The sequence below is a fragment of the Pseudopipra pipra genome, chromosome 7 (genome assembly GCF_036250125.1).
Source record: "Pseudopipra pipra isolate bDixPip1 chromosome 7, bDixPip1.hap1, whole genome shotgun sequence".
Classification (NCBI taxonomy): Eukaryota; Metazoa; Chordata; class Aves; order Passeriformes; family Pipridae; genus Pseudopipra; species Pseudopipra pipra.
Window position 1 is genome coordinate 12,130,332 of NC_087555.1, and position 16,830 is coordinate 12,147,161.

Below are 16,830 nucleotides of genomic sequence, written 5' to 3' on the forward strand. Positions count from 1 at the left end.
GCCACAAACATATGCACACATCCTTCCCTGAGACCAGAAAGAAAACTACATGGGGGCAGCTCACTCATATTTGAGTAATTCTGGAGTAGAAAGCAAATGCCACACTCCTTCATCATGAACTGCCACTGCATTTACAGATTCTGGAGGTGAGAGGATCTGCAAGAAAAGCTGGACTCTCTTTAGTTTGTCCTAGGTAAATAAATGACTACAGAAAGTATGTAGAGGCATCGTGACACTACAGTATAAGAACAACCACCACCACTGAGCAAGACTAGATGCAAAACTGACATCAGGAAATACCTAGATATATCACAATAGCTCTGTTCCAGAAAAACAACCCCCTTTCACTCTACAGATATTGTCTACTCTGCTTTCGAATGGGGCTTTCAGTCCAGTTTAACCAAAAACAGTTCCTTGGGCTTTCACCAAAAGCTCTTTTCAGAAAAAAAAAAAATGAACTGGTGACTGAAAAGCAGACCATATATATATATCTGTGCTCAGTGTTCATTTAATGTACATGTGTAGTGCAATTCTCTTTCTGAGATGGTAATTTTAGTGCTCTGCCCTGAGAGAAAGCATCTTCCCTCCATTGCACTGACAGAGTAAGTAAATGGAAAACCTGAGCATGAGCTGAAATTTACTGAGTCCTGTATATCCACCACTGAACAACCCAGTCTCAGAGGCCTGAGATGAAAGAATTCTCCTCACATGACATTCATAAAACTTTCAGCACACACACAACATGATACCTTAATAAGACATCCCATTCAGAGCTTGTTTTCAGGCAGGAGTATGATAGAAAAGGAAGACAGAAAAGAACCCAAAGCAAACCCCAACACATTTATTCCAGAAACAACACCAAAAAAGCAGTCTCTAGACTCAGTTTTTCAGATCATCAACCCACAAAGCCTAGCAACAAAGAAGAAAGAGACTTGCACTATTACTGGTACTAACAAATCAAGTCCTTTCCTACTCTTTTCGTAATTGCATGTCATACTGGAGTTTTAAGGATTTCTGGAAGCATTACCTTGTGATATCATCAAAGACTCCATAACCACTCTTCTTGTCCATTATCCACTGGCCAATGAACATACTGGGAGAGGAAGAGGTCAGCTTCCCACTGCGTAGCAGCCCATGCCCATGACGCATGTTATCCTGAAAACACCCTTCATACACCTCACCCGTAGCATAGCTGTAACAACAACAACAAAAGAATCTAAGGTTCTGCTGGGGGGCTGGTTTGGGGGCTTTTCATTGGTTTTTTTATTGGGTACTTCCCCCCTCCTCCACCTTTCCCCAAAACAGATCAATCCTCTCATTTTCCTTCTAGGAATTGCATTACAACCATACCAAGCAGGAACTAGACTTAAAATATGTTTGGAATAAAAGCAATCCTTTGATAGAAGTCTTTTGATGCTTTGTTGTTTTAAACCCCCTCTCTCCACAACGAGTGTGGCCATTAGCTGATATATTTCCCTCTCAGAAGAAAGAATTCTGTATTATTGGCAGGTGGCAGCAACATTAGAACAGACATTAATAACAGACCACTGTACCAGTCTGCAGCGTGAGCAATCTACCAAAAGCAAAGCAGAAAATGAGCCAAGCTAACCACATCCACAAGTCTGAAATGTCACAAAGCTGCACAGAGGCTTGGTAAGCAGCATTAGCTCTGCTCTCCCTTCTGCAATGACAGCAACAAGTGCCACATGTTACCTGTAGACTCCATGCCCACACATTTTGCCTTCCTTCCAGTACCCCACGTAATGGTCATCCTTATTCAGTGCTTTGTTTGGCACTCTGTATTCACCATACCTGCCAGTGCACAGAAATGGAACACAAGCAGCTGTAATGCCAATAAAACCTCATGAAAAGCAGAGCAGATACATATCACAGACCCATTCTAAAATCACAATGCTCTATTTCATTCCTAGTGCATCTCTAACTACAGCAGTTACAGATTACTTTTTTAAGAGAAAGTGAGTGTTCCAGCATCACTAGGTCAATTTAGTCCACACTGCTTTTCTCCTGTTTGATTATGGCATGTTGTAAATATACCCCTCTCCACCACACTGCAGCATTTTTCTCAGTCTTCTCTGGTCCTAAGCCTGCTTCTACCTTTATTGTTTTCTTTGGGTCTTGATAATTCAAGCAAACCTTTATTCCAGGGAGAGATGAGAACACATATTGTTACAGAAAATATTTTTTAAAAGGATGCTAGCTTCCAATTATGCTGAGTGGTGAGTGGCAAGGAATTATTCAGAATTTCAATATGCCCCCCAAAAAATGAGACACATTTATTGCTTTTAATCTCCTGAGGAGATTAAATGAAGTTAGGAAGGTTCTCCTGAGAGCATGTCTACCCCAATAACACATTATTGTTAAGTGTTGACACTATAACGTGCACACTGAAATACAAGTATATGCTTTTGATAATTTCAGCAATTACAGCTAAATACCAATACATGCATTTCTGGTCAGGATTTGTTTGCAATATTTCCATGTCCAACAACCCTAAAATCAGCAGGATTACTTACACTTAGTTACAAATGACCAAAGCTCTAAATTGGTTTTATAATTTGACATTATATCAGAGGCAAAGAGGAATTTTAAAAAGCTGTCTGCAGTCAGACCACATCTCATTTTCTCCTCCAACTCAATACTTCAAAAATTCATCTGGAAGCCAACAGGACTCCTGACATTTTTATCCTGCCCAGTACAGACATGTCTGCTCACAAGATGCATATAAAAATGCCTCTGGAAGTAAGTTAACCTCTCAGCCTCAACAGTGCTCTAAGCAGATTTTCAGCCATGAAATCCACAGATCAATTCAAAGCTGCGTAATAAACTAAGTTACTTTCAAGTGGTCTTATTTGTTTAACCACATAACTTGATAATGTCTAGAACTTCTGTTCATCCTATTTTCAGTCTCCTCTGTACTAGTTATCTTCATCATCAGGATCACATACTCTCATTAGTTTTATTTTCATTACCCAAACCCTGAAATCGAGACTTGGCTCTTTGCTGAATTATTAAGCCCTTACTCTACCAGAAATACAGCAAAGAAAACATGAGAGAAGATGCAACACTACGTTGTATGAAAGGCATTGAATTTTCTGAAAGGATAAAATAAACAATACCAGAACTTGTGCAAGAGCATTGCAACACGTTAATAGTTACCTACGCAGAAGAAAGCTGACTGCAGACTTTTCAACTGGCTTCCTCTGCCTACAAGAGGACACCCACCCCCCCATTCTTTCTCAGCTGCTTTACCATCTCCTTCCTCCACCCTACAGCTGATTACCCCAATTAGTTTCAGTTTTTATGAAAGAGCAAGTTTTTAATCATTGGCAACTGCAGTCTTTTGTGAAGACAACTAGCATACCTCCGGAAAAATGAGAGATTATCTGTATATCAACATTAATGTACATAACCCTGAGTCAGTAAGATTCACTGCAAAACCTTTAATTACAACAAAAAATATTTTTTGCCCTCTGGCTCCACAAGTAGTGAGAGGATCTTACCCATCCTCCAGCCCGGTCCGGAAAGTCCCAGAGTACATTCTCCCATCTGCCCACTTTATGATCCCCCTGGAAAAAAATACAAAGCCAGGCAAGCGTATAAGATAATCAGGTCACTTCCCAGGTAACTTCTGTGAGTGAGCCTACTTATTGATATAGCAACCAGCTCATTTGGTTTTCAACTGTTAACATTCATGCTTTACCTGCCATGGGGTTTTCCCGAAAGCCACCTTCCATCATAAACAGCATCCTTAAATCGAGGGTCCTTGTAGAAGGTGTATTTGGCACTGCGAGAAATAGGAGGTTCCTGTCTTGGCACATTCCCACCAGCTCCGTATAGATTTATGTCAGAAGTCCCTCTAAGGGCCTGATCCACTGCTTGGCTTATTGCCCTCAGCCACTTGGTCTGAAACAGAAAGTGGTTCATCACAGAATTTAGCTAATGCCTGTCTTTGCATTGAATCTCACCCTTACAGCAAACACCATCATCTCCTTGCCCGGCTCAATGCAGTGCTGTGCACGGGAGCACTGCTACAGCCAGGCACCGTGCACACCGAGCTGCAGGAAGACTTCATTCTTGGTGAATACTTAGGCAATCCTTCTCCCAGTTTGGTTTCACAGTAGGGGAGAAAACCTCATTCATATCACTGAAGCTGTGTCAAATTTGTAGATATGCCCACCTTCTCCTGTGGTGTTGAAGAAACAAGAACAAACTGTTCTTCTGGTGTTGTAATCTTCAATCCGTTCCTACATGGGGGGAAAGTATTTTAATCTGTGAAATTCCATCCTGAAAAAGCAAGGTTTTTTAGAGCATCAGTACTGTATCTTCTCTCCCCTTCCCCAGCTAGCACTCCCTCTAAGTCAGCAGTAAAAAGAAGCAGCAGGAAAGAATACTCTCTTCCCTCTCAACTCCCTTCTTCTTTCTGATGTTTATACAACTTTTTTTTAAGACATAGAAATACGTTTTCTGAAACAAGAAAAAAGGGTAGAGATGACTGCGATCACAGTATTCCAGTCCCAGTTCACAATAATTGGTTATAAAATGCTCATCTTCTCTCCCAAGAATATATGACTACTTCAGCATCACAAATGAGAATACTCACACATTACCAGCTTCTTCTGAAAGAGCTTCTACCCACAGTGTGGACAAGGGAAAAATATGGTGGGTTGAGAACTGCAGGAAAAGAGAAGGGACATTTCATTAGGTATTGATGCATTAGCCCTGCCCCACCCTTTTTCTGAATGTTTTTTTTTTTCCTTTCCTTGAGGAGCAGGAAAAGCTAAGCATTACTGGCTCTTTCTATCCCCTGGGTCCAAGAAATAGCAAGCAGAAACCATGCCAGCCACAGCAATGGCAATCAAATGTTAAAAAAGTACATAATTTCAGATTTATTTTTACAGTGCAAAAACTTCACTATGTGAAAAATGTATCATGTTGTTTGAAGCAGAGAAAAGGTTTTGTTCCTTGGATACAAGCTATCTTACCTGAGCATGTACCAAAGCATCATTGAAGAGGATAAACCAGTTTACAGAGAATCTTCCAGCGTGCTGTAGAGACAAACCCCGGTTGCTGCTTTCACAGATTAAACGACGCTCCGGCTTCCGCAAGGAATCCTACAGGAAGAGTGAAAAACAAAATTACAGAATCTTACTTCTCACTGATTGTGACTTAAGGTCAGTGCTATTTGTCTTTCAGAGTAAAGGCCCAACTCTTCATTTCTAAAGAGTACTACAGCAACACCAATTAGAAAACTGAGAAGTGCAACTGGGACAGCAGCTTCAGTAACAGAAATTCAAGATGCTAATGGACTGACAATTGTCATCATACCGTCATTTTCCCAGGAAAGGTCTTCCAGAAGCCAAGTGTGTATTCTGCTTCTTTTATTTTTCTACTAAGTTGGACAGCAAGGCTCTCGTAACACGAACTAGAATCCTGTAGCTTCTGGTATTCTGGAGATGCCTGTAGGGCACAAGGTAAGACAGACCTGAGAGTGTTTCTGAACAGCTGTACCAACAATACTGACCAAGCTGCAACACAACAGCTCATTTTATTAAATCAGCACTAAATACATCACAGTTGGTCTGGTTAATAAACAGAGGAGACTGAATTATTTTGTGGCACGTGTTCTGTTGGTGTGCCACAAGTTTTTAAAAATCACAAGAAGTTCCATGAATGTTACAAATAGAATGGTTAATACACAATTACATGATCTACCTTCTTGCAGCTTAACAAGCTGTAGCATTAATAGTGCTAACAATTGCAGGAGAATATTTTAAATTACTACATTGGGCTAAACGTACAGGTAGTTACCGCTCCTGTTTAGTCATCTTTTATTTCAAAACAAAGCAATTACATACTAAATGGGTGGTAATAGTCTACCTAAAATATATATGTAGTATTTGTAGTAGAGTATTACAGCCATGTAATACAGCAATGCTGCCAGATGAAACTGAAAAGCACCGGGCAAACATCAAAACAATATATTTGCAATTAAATATTCAGGCACACAAACAAGCTCTGGCAGGGTAACAAGTTTCTACCCCTCATGTGATCTGTGCAGGTGTGGTGCAAGATTGTGCAAACAAATGTACAAGATCTTCCCTGCAGCAAACACAAGTCTGAGGCAGCTCCTCTGAGGATAAGCTATTTCTAATTACCTGGCATTTGCTTCACACAGTTACTTCCAAGCCATGAGTTTAACTTGTGTATTTATTGAACTATAGATAACAAAGCAATCTTACCACTTCAAAACATGTGGCAAGCTTTAGCAAAGTTCTGGCATAATTATGAAGTCGTCCAAATGGCATGAAAAACAGAGCATTCAAAACTTCCAGTAGCTGGAGGTTTTCCTCATTTTTTTCAGAAAGTTTCTGTAATAGCTCGTGGTTTTTACTCAAGAAGTCTCTAAATGATGGGATCATTGAGAAATGGAGGAGAGAAGAAAGAAGACAGCGAGACATTAGTGATGCTTTATGTAAATATGAATGAGCTCAGAATGCCCCTTTTTGGATTATCATAAACCAATCAAAATTATAGAGGCAAATCCATGCTGCTTACTAATCTATTCACAATATAGTCTGAGGAAGTACAGCAGTAAAGACATGAAGTTAATAACTGCAACAAGAGACTTGTTTCTTATTTTTAATTTCATATGCTCAGTCATTAAACTGGTTGAAGAAAGTTGACTACGTTGCCCAACTTGGACTGTACCCAATTGCCTTTCTCCCCTTTAACACTTGTTTAGTAAAGAGCAAACAGGGGCATGACTTCCCCATTACTGTTGGAGCAGAAAGTTTCTAACACTTGATTCGTACAAGAAGGCCTGAAAGAATCTTAACTTTGCTCTAGTGCACTTCTCTAAATATATTGAAGTAACTTCTTCCCCACCCCTGCTGTCAAGGCAACTGACCAATTCTTCCCCTAACTACAAAAATTACATCCTACCTCAAAGAAAGGCAGGAAATCTGTTCAATCCTCAGTCTGATTTCCAAGAGGGAGAACTAATCTAGTTCAGAGAAGAAGAGGGAAATGATTCTGAAGACAATGCATTAGCACACAAAACCAGGGTTTCTTCATTAAAAGGAAAACAAACCTACTTTTCCCTCTCCTTCACCATATCTGTGTGCACACAGGTGCTGGCACATATGACAGGTGTATTAAAACATCCAGCTGTGAAGCATATAAACCACAAGCTGCAAGAATCAGGTGAGGCTGAGAGAGCAGGCCCCCAGAGACAGCAAAACAGATCAGATTTGCACAGCAAGGTTCCTAAGAACGCTATGTGATTCATGAGATGCCATTTCACACATCAAAATAATGTACCTTGTTAGGTCTGCTAATGATATTTAAGAACTCCACTATTGAACAAGCCTTAGGAATAAAGTCTTCTTGAGACAAGACCGTGTTTCCTAATTTTAATTTCACCTCATGTCTGGCTTGCCTTTTTTAAAGTGCTTTGAGATCCTCCCACGGAGGTTTCTCCGTAGAAAAGCATCAAATAATAACAGATTCATAAAACTGACTACAGCTCATCTACTCTTTCAGAGGACATGCTGAAAAACCTGTCAGCTATGGAGACTTCCCATTGAAGCTGGCACTTTTAAAGTTGGGACTACATATTGCAGAACATCCACGAAAGACAGGCTGACGCCATTAACAATTGAATTAAGACAGTTAACCCTCAGGAAGGGAGTGGGGGGAAATTTATCATTATCAAAGACATCCTTGACTTCCCTTTGCAAGGAATAGGACAAAACTTGTAAGACACCTCCTCCCTGAAGTGTTATTCTCCTAATGAGACACTGGTTGCAGCAGAAGAAGCTGTGACACCTGAGAGTGACGACTGATGTGATGAATTCAGTATGAGTGGTTTCAGTATGAACTATAAACAAGTTTATACTTAAATTAAGATTTCCTTTAAGTCAACCTAAAAATCTTGACCGATGCAAGAAGACTCTCAGTGCCTCTCTGCAGTGGGATTTTGTATTTAGACTTTGGCACTGGTCCTCAGGTGCAGAAGGTTCTTTATATGAGGTTCCTGTGTTTCTAAGAACTTTCAATACCATCATTTACTCTGCATTCAAAGTGTCTCATAAACACTAACAATTACTCCCAGACTACAGAATTTAGGAAGGAAAGGTAGCAGTTTCACAGACTAGTTAAAAACTACCCTCAGTGCAACACTTTCTTCACAGCACTAAAGTGTCATTACTTTGTTTCCTAGACAAAAATGCTATTGAAATGAGAAAAAAGTTTTACTTTTGATATAGATATGATATAGAAACCTCAAATATACTATCTCAGGCCTTAAAGTACAATTCCTTCCTCACATTTACAAGCATTACTGCATGAAATAGAGTACGGAAGTCTTGAGAGGCAGAGAAGACACACATGCAGAAATGTTATTTTTCCATAATTTTAAAGCACTTCCATAAACATAAAGAATTCAAATGAAAGTGAATTCACATTACCTACTCTAGCTAATTCCTGTTCTCTGTTTTTTTGACAGGAACATTGAAATAAACACTAGCAAACACTAAGTAATGATGAACATTTAACCTCAAAACTAAGCTTTCAAAAAATCATTATTTGAACTCCATTTACATTTCTTTGAAGGAATTTGCAATCACTTATGCTTTTTTCCTCCTTTCTCCATCTTCAAGATAAAGTAATTGAACTCAGCAGCATTTTAACCTAAATTTTTATCACAGTTGAGGTAACTTTCTCTTCATCTGATGGGAAAGGAATTAGTGTACTCGAGCACACTGAGTTCTTCATGCTCATTACTACACACATACACACTCCATTGTTTACAGTTCTTTGCTAGTTGACCAAAAAGTCCAGAAAGTGGTAAAGGTTTGCTTACATTGCTGGCTTTGCAAGGAGCATAAATCCTCCCATTACGAGGAAGTTTGTTACTGAAGTACAATACCTAATATAGGAAAGAAAAAGCTTTTCAGTTACAAAAATCAAAACATCCCTGAAAGTAGCAGCTGCTGTAATTTCCAACAGTTTATAATGAGATCTGTAATATCTTTTATGCATACATGTATATCTTTATGTAACTATGTAAGTTATCTAGTATTTGAGAAACACTCAATGTTATCAAACACTTGGCATTCACCTTCAACATGGAACACAGAACACGCATTACTGTTCCACACTTCTGCTGCCATTAGCACCATGCAGAGGGCTTACTTTAATTTTATTTTTGTTTCTCCCAGATTTGGACATGTATAGGATAGACCACCTGTTTCAACAATTTAATATTGCTAGCTTCTAATTACAGCCAAGATGGAAATTTCAAGATGGGAATTTTCTCTTTTACTGGTACTCAACATTCCACCTATGACTTCTCCCCTGCACCATTTTTAAAAAACACCTTTCTCCAAGGAAAGAGGTCTCTGCTTAGCCCATTTAACAGATAATGCTTATGTAGCCTAACTGATCTGTGAAAGATGCTCATGGCACTATGGTGAGGTTCTGATGGCATGCACAGAAAAATGTGCAAGCAACAGGAAGCAAAGGGGGAGAGCAGAAGACAAGCAGTAATAATGAGAACAGAAATTAGGTATTTCAGTCTTTGACACTGAGGAAGAAGGAATTAAACCCTTCTATTCTGAGTAATGGAAACCAATTTTGGAAATCCAGGTTACAAGACAAATTCGAATCAAAGACTAAGTAAGAAAAGGAGAAAATACATTTACAGTTATGAACAACCCCTGTGATAAACAGAGAAGAAAGTTTCTTTTAGGGTCATACAGAATAAGTTCATCACAAACCCAGTAAAGTGTTGTCTGTTGTGCTTGTGTTTGAAAAAAGTGCAACTAGTTGCCTATTCAAAATGCTACTGTGTAACAACTGAAGTTGATGATCTTGAAATTTTGTTTCCTTAGATATTTTCAGAATGTCTGGTAACTGAGACTACATTCAGATAGGACATATTTAAACTGTCAAGCAACGTTTCTCACAAAAGCCCGTAGTTATTATGTATGATAAAACTCCTGCTACATTTAGATGAAATTATCCAGGAACTACAGAGGTTACCAAGGGGAAAGACAGGAAACAGTGTGACTGCATAGACCTCCTCTCCCAAAAGCATTAGGACAATGAAAACAATAACCAGGATAATTCAGACTTAGTTCTGAACACTAAAGCAGCTCCAGCTTTTGGGTGAAAGGTGCAGTGCTATTTAGCAAGTATGAGGACAGAAGAATTGTTCTTCTGGAAGACAATTTTTAGTTGATGACTATTGAAAAAGCATTTAATAACCACAGTAAACCCCCAAAGGTAGCTTTACTTAGCAGCCTAGCCACGGTAGCTCTAGCACATTATATTACAATATCCTTAGGAAGTAATCAACATTTAGGCTTACAGGCAGCAACCAAAGAAGAGTTTGTATTCAGAGTTGCACACGAGGGAAACTGATGCTGTCCTGTGTGCTCCACTGGTGAAGACTTTGAAATACACATCTCACTACGAAATCAATTCCTTTGTGGAACTCTCTACACATTTTAAATTGCAACAATACAATCTGCACAACAGTTACTTATGTAGCTTTCCTTATGACCTACTTTCCCTTAACTCAGGGCTTGTTGCGGTCAGTAGATTAAGACTGCAGAGACTCAAGATGAGAGGGAATTGGATACTTGCTCAGTGTAACTATCCAAAAAGAGACTGGAATGCTTCAGGATGGCCAAGCTCCTGGCTTCTTTCACGCCATGAAGAAAGCTACTTAGAGAAGCTCCATGTTGACCAATGAGATAGCACAGCTTGCTGAACCTGCTTGCCATTTCCTGCAACAACTGGATTGTATTTGCATTGCCCAAGTTATCTGTAACAGACCAGAAAGCAATTTAGCTTACCTTACGAAAGAGCAGCACCCATTCACAGAGAGACTTACCACAGGGTGCTGTTTAGATGCTTTATCAGCACTTTCACCTCATGGCTACATTATCCAGAATCAGAAATGCAATGATTTTAGACTAAATACAGATCAAAGAATTAAGTTATTTCAGGTGAAATTTCAGGAAAGGGCAAAAACTAACAACAGAATGCTCATGTCAAAATGCAGCTGTATTTCACCCGTTCATCCAAACAGGGGAGAAGAGCAAGACCTCAGCTTTATATTAAAAATATATAATTTATAAATATATAATTTTTATTAAAATATAAATATATAAAAATATGTCATTACTTTTAAATTTTGCATAAAATAAATTTGTTGTGGAACATGGGGTAAACAATATCAAAGAAAATATTAAAAAAGAAGGTCTTACCTAAACCTAAAAGAGGTCTAAGAACCTGAGATTTGATCTCACTCAGTTTGAAATAAAACCTTCTCTCAGTGGAAGCCAACTCGTGCAAACTGGCAATATATCCCATTACATTCTTGTCTACTAAGACCAAACAGTTGTCACCACCAGCTATCACATTGCTTATGTACCCTATCTGAAAGGCAAAAAGGAGAAAAGAAAAAACAGCCACTTCAATATTTTTCTTTTCACACTCCAATTTAAAAATGAAGTAATATTAAAATAAAGCAAAATAAAGCATATTTTTAGGAGCACTAAGTGATAGTAAGTATTAATTACCTTCAGTGACAAACAACCCATTCAAAACTGGCTTAATACAAGAATGACAAAAGTTGAAGAAACATTTATAGTCATTGCTGCTCATTTTCCTGACTCTGACAGAGCCTAAAAGACAATAAATGGACGATCTTTTAAGGTGACTCATGCAACCTTTCCATGTTTAAGAGGTAGTGACCTTAAGTTCAGTCACTTTAAGAACCACAGTATGCTTATATCAACAATGTTGATATTAAATAGCATCATTGTATCAACTGTTTCTCCCATTAATTACAAAGAGAGAATAAGAAGGCTTTATTAGTATTATGACTGTGCTCTGAACTGTAGTCCTTTCTGGACCTGGAATATGTCAATTTATTGATAAGAGTCCAGTTTATTGATACTGCAATATTACTAGCAGTAGGTATTTGCTTTCCACAGTAGTTCAATGCAAAATTCTTCTATAAGGTCAGCACTAATGCTGACTGTGGCTCCTCACTAATATTGGTTCACATGCAATATCACAGAGTAATTCAGAGTTTGAGCTCTACTTCTATTTCCTTGGTTGCCATATAGAAGATTCCTTAGAAACACTGAGCCAAAGTTGTTCAACAAGCAACTCACAGGCCAATTCTGACACTAGTCACCCTAAAAGAGAAGAGAATGGCTAACAACAATCTTTCAGAAGGAATACAAGTGGGTGTGTCTGTGTGCACATGCATGGACATGGAAGGAAATGGATTAAACACACTGGAAACACCTCCTTGTCACTCAAACAGAAGGGAATACCAAGAAACAGGGAGAGAACATACTAACTAGGCCTCCTCTCTGCCCTGCACACACTATGCTCCTGATTTGATTGCTACGAACCAGCTATGTGACTTGACAGCCTTAAAGCTAGTTGAACCACCAGCATTGTGCTACTTCCAAAGAGCATCGGTAGGATTTGTACCACCTTCAAGGAAATAACACTCACCTTACTACAGGCTAGTAATAAAACTGGACTCTTAGTACAGCTATTTTCATTCAAATTATTTTCTATTGTCTCCTGGCCACTGTAATATAATCCAGGTTGGAAGTCTTTCTCATCTGCTAAGAAGAGGGAATAATCTAGTCCTGCTGCTGTACTCCAAACACCATCACCGCACACCTGAAATTCAGGAGGAAGGAAGACATTAGGGATCATCACCCGAGGCTGGAAAGAGAGAAGAGTACTTAACTCTTCTGGCCACACATGTATATAATACACCTGCCAAGAAAAGTATTTCAAATGACTGGTCATTTTTCAACTTCAGTGTCTCTTAACAAACAAACTCCTTGCACGCATTCTGAAAATTATCTTTCTTTTCAGTTTCCTTTCTAATGGCTGATTTTTTTGCCTTTCAATTATAAATCAGTTTTATTTTTAAATGAGTGAGCTTGAACTAGGTTGGGACACTGTTCTCCCCTCTACATTTAACTGTGAAATCTATATAAACAGTTCCAAAGTATTTAAAAGTTACAGCACTGTACCAAATATAAGGTAAAAGGGAAATTTGATAAGAAAATACAACCAGTCACATTTCTCAGTTTTAGAACTTCACTGTGGTCAAAAACCAGTGGAAGTCTGTGTAAAGGATTTCTTGGGTAGATTTTCACAAGTATAAGCCAAAGAAATCAAGGGCTCTATTACTATATAGCCCACAGATCCATAAACAGATAATTCTTAGAAATTACATTGCACTCACTGGTATAAGAAGTGACCCTAAACCGAAAAAAGAAAACCACAGAAACAAAAGTACCTTTGCAAGACGAGGGACTGTTGTTGGGGAGTTCAAGTGACCAAGCTGGCCAGAGACATTACTGCCCCATGAATACACCTGTAAGAAGCATTGCTAAACATGAGAATGTAAATTTATATACATGGACACATACTGAGTGTGGTAGTACAACACATCAAGTGTGCAAGCACACACAAGTCAAGGATAGAAGGCTCATGTACCAAGAAGCAATTCCCTAATTTCCACTGTCTTCCTATATTCGCGAATTGTCTTCTCACATCAGAAATGGAATGTACCAGATCAAGTCACACCAATCTTTAAACATAACATTGATAGTACAGGCAGCACTTGGGCAGAAACAAAATTAAGATTCCACACTACTTCGATGCTGCCTCCCATAAACAGGAACAGAAGTTTAGAAGCAAAAGAAACAAAAACCTAGAAAAGACCAAACATGACAATGATGCCATAGAAAACCAATAAATGGTAACAATAACTTGTACCTGGGATTTGGCAGTGAGTGCTAAGGAATGATGGCCACCAGCAGAGAGGTGAATCACTTCTTTACCATCAAGGCTTTTCACACACAGTGGCTGAAGCCTGTCAATCCCCAGAACCCGTAAGGCAGGGGAGGGGAAGTAGAAGGAGAAAAAAAGAATATTATCAGAGGTACTCTTAATACAGAAAACACGTTCCAAGTTTTATTTTTGTTCCAAAGCAATTTAGAAAAAACAAACACACATGGAGTCTTTTGGCAACAAACCAGTTTAGTCAAAACGGTCAGGAAGGGCAAAAGTTGATAAACCTCATCTCAACATGGACAAAGTCAAAATATCACCAAAACTCCTAGTGATTACATGGGGAAAAGTCATAACTGATTGATGCTTACTAACAAGGCAGCCCAAAAAATGTTACTTAGAGAAACTTAGGTCACAACACTTCAAAGAACAAGCACACAATGCAAAGCAGATGTTTAAATTTGAGAATTTAAAACAGTTCAATACTCAAAATTTTGAATAAAAAAAACTCACTTATCAAAGAAATCTCACCTTGGCAGAACATCACCATGCCCTAGCTGTCCTTCCTTCCCCTTTCCCCAACTCCACACCTCTGTCCTCAGAGAGGGCAAAAGAGCATCAGCCTCACCGCTGTAGGTTGGAGTGAGAGCCACAGTCCTCATTTTTGCCCGTCCCACCTTCCGTAAGAGCCTTGGAGAAACTGAACAGAAGCCAATAATTAGAGAAATTGCTGTGCATTTTTGGTAAATAGATTGCTCAGACTGTGTTACACAGTTACTTGAGATAACTGGTCAAAACTTCTTAAAGCAGTCTTAATTTAAGATTGAGAAAAAAGACTGACATGTAAGACAATAGGTTACAGATACACTGAAGTAACATAGGTGCTAAAATAGGCAGATCCCAAAGAGTTTTTAGCAGCTGCTAGAGGATAATAGGCATATGGGAACTATGCAGCTACAATGAATCAAATGAACCAAAACAAACTGTACATTAAAAAAAGTGTTTTGAAAGAAAATATATCCTTGCAGCAAACAAAAGATTTCAATACTTCCTAAAAACTCCCCTCAGATCCAAGACCAATATAGAACTAAACCATCTACACATTCAGAGCAATTAACAACACTAAAACCTGCGAGAGAAGAAGGTCATTAACTTTAAAGTTTGGTAGTGGAACTGCAATATTTATAGGTCCCTGGCTCAAACTCAGCTCAGTGCAGTAGGGATTACAGGCCACACAGATTATCTCCTACCCAATTGACATGAAAGATACTTTAGCATCACCTGGCAGCACGATGCCCACACTACCCCAACGTGCATTTTACCCCACCTTACCATTAAAGAGCATTTGTAAACCCACTATGCTTTTGGTTTTCTCAGCATGCAGTATCTGCTAGTCTTTACTCCCTCCACTGCTTTCAAGTCCTAAGATAGAGCCTAGAATTCATAAAGACCTTTGATAGGTCATTAAATTTGTGTTCAGTAAGTGTTTGGGTTTTTTTTTCCACTTATAAACCTCCACATTAATATAATATTTCCAGTGTTATTTCCCCAATGTGCTTTTTTACCTTGTGACAACAAGCCAGGCAGGGAAAGCCTGCGACTCCCTCCTTCAGATTCCTCTTCTCTAATATCTACTAAACTGGAACTCTTCTTCCCCTGCATGGATTCCAGTCTGACCTGCTCTTCTCGACTGTCTTTCAGAGCCTCAGGCCCTGGGGACCTGCTGCCCGACTGAGATCCTGGTTCACTTGAGGATGTGCCGTAGAAGTTCATGACTTTCTTCAGAGACAGAGCTCCAGCCTCGTACGTGGCAGCTACTCTCACACCCACTGCTGAGGCACAAGAGGCCACCAGGCTGTTCAGGGTGGATGTGCTGGGACCTGGAGGGCCAGGGATACAAGCACTGAGTTGGTCTTCTTGAGAAGGCTAAAACCAAAGGAAAATTGAAAACTGTCACACCGGACAGCACTTGGCAGAAGGATGATGATTACACATTCACTGTTCAAACAGTGGGCTATACTGAACAAGACATTATCTTTACTATAAAGGTTTATTGTAAATTATATATGGGTTTTAACTGTATAGAATGTAAACAGGTGTGCATCTATTGCTCTGAATCTTTTTTTTTCAGGACCAAGCACCATTTCTACATGGACTGGGCTTTGTCTCTTGCACTTGTCTTGCAGTTCATCCGTAAGAGACTGTAGGTCTGAGGGTTTTTAATACCAAAACAATAAAGGATCTTTGCCAACAAATATAAAAAGGGATATAATTTTAGGCTTATTACCAACTTCTTTGCCACCAATTAAAGTGCATCAGTGAGCATGCTGTATTTACAGAGAGACAAGTTTTCTCTTCAGCATGTTAAAAGGAAAATAGTGACTCATGGATCCATTTCACAAAGTCTCTCTTAAAACCAGTCTGGGCTGTGTCCCCTTATGTCACTGTTGTATCCATATAAAGCTTAGTTAATCATCAAGTCACACTAGGGACAAACTGACTGAAGGCAATTCTTAGGACCAGCACACCATTACCTACAATAGCAGCCAGCTAACCCACCAAATAAAAAATAATGCACAAGATGATATTTGCCAAATGGCTTGAATATTAAAGCGAAGACAGCAAACTCCCATTTTCCCACCTAATACATAGTGGAAAATAGTATTATTACAAATATTATAGTTCATTTTATTCTACCAAAATAAAAACAATCTTCTGATCTCTTTATTTTTGTGAAAGCCTAAGCTAAAGGACTGGGATTGCTCCTACTCACTTCATTCCTATTTATAAAAGGCATACCTAGCAATACAGGAAAGAAAACTGATTTGTGTAGGAAAGCAAAGAGAAATGAAGGATTTTACTAATGCTGAAACATTACATTAGACCTCATCTCTGTTCTTCATATGTATGCTCAGTAGTGTAAGATTCAGTGAACCGATTCCAGGCTTGTTGATTCCTGGAACT

The 16,830-nt window shown here is 38.9% G+C and overlaps 1 protein-coding gene across 7 annotated transcripts in view; it reads right to left on the reverse strand.

The window, feature by feature from the left end:
• The window catches only part of ALS2 (alsin Rho guanine nucleotide exchange factor ALS2), a 56,439-nt gene that overhangs the window by 12,366 nt on the left and 27,243 nt on the right, over window positions 1-16,830 (reverse strand). For all 7 annotated transcript variants that reach the window (XM_064661970.1, XM_064661971.1, XM_064661966.1 and 4 more), the window contains exons 5-21: window positions 15,432-15,792; window positions 14,398-14,566; window positions 13,852-13,948; window positions 13,370-13,447; window positions 12,565-12,738; window positions 11,298-11,469; window positions 10,672-10,852; window positions 8,885-8,950; window positions 6,261-6,423; window positions 5,347-5,478; window positions 5,004-5,132; window positions 4,622-4,692; window positions 4,199-4,265; window positions 3,722-3,924; window positions 3,522-3,587; window positions 1,714-1,812; window positions 1,028-1,192 (exon numbers count right to left, since the gene is read on the reverse strand). In XM_064661970.1, the coding sequence (XP_064518040.1) occupies window positions 1,028-1,192; window positions 1,714-1,812; window positions 3,522-3,587; window positions 3,722-3,924; window positions 4,199-4,265; window positions 4,622-4,692; window positions 5,004-5,132; window positions 5,347-5,478; window positions 6,261-6,423; window positions 8,885-8,950; window positions 10,672-10,852; window positions 11,298-11,469; window positions 12,565-12,738; window positions 13,370-13,447; window positions 13,852-13,948; window positions 14,398-14,566; window positions 15,432-15,792 (2,393 nt within the window). The remainder of the gene's footprint in view (window positions 1-1,027; window positions 1,193-1,713; window positions 1,813-3,521; window positions 3,588-3,721; window positions 3,925-4,198; window positions 4,266-4,621; window positions 4,693-5,003; window positions 5,133-5,346; window positions 5,479-6,260; window positions 6,424-8,884; window positions 8,951-10,671; window positions 10,853-11,297; window positions 11,470-12,564; window positions 12,739-13,369; window positions 13,448-13,851; window positions 13,949-14,397; window positions 14,567-15,431; window positions 15,793-16,830) is intronic.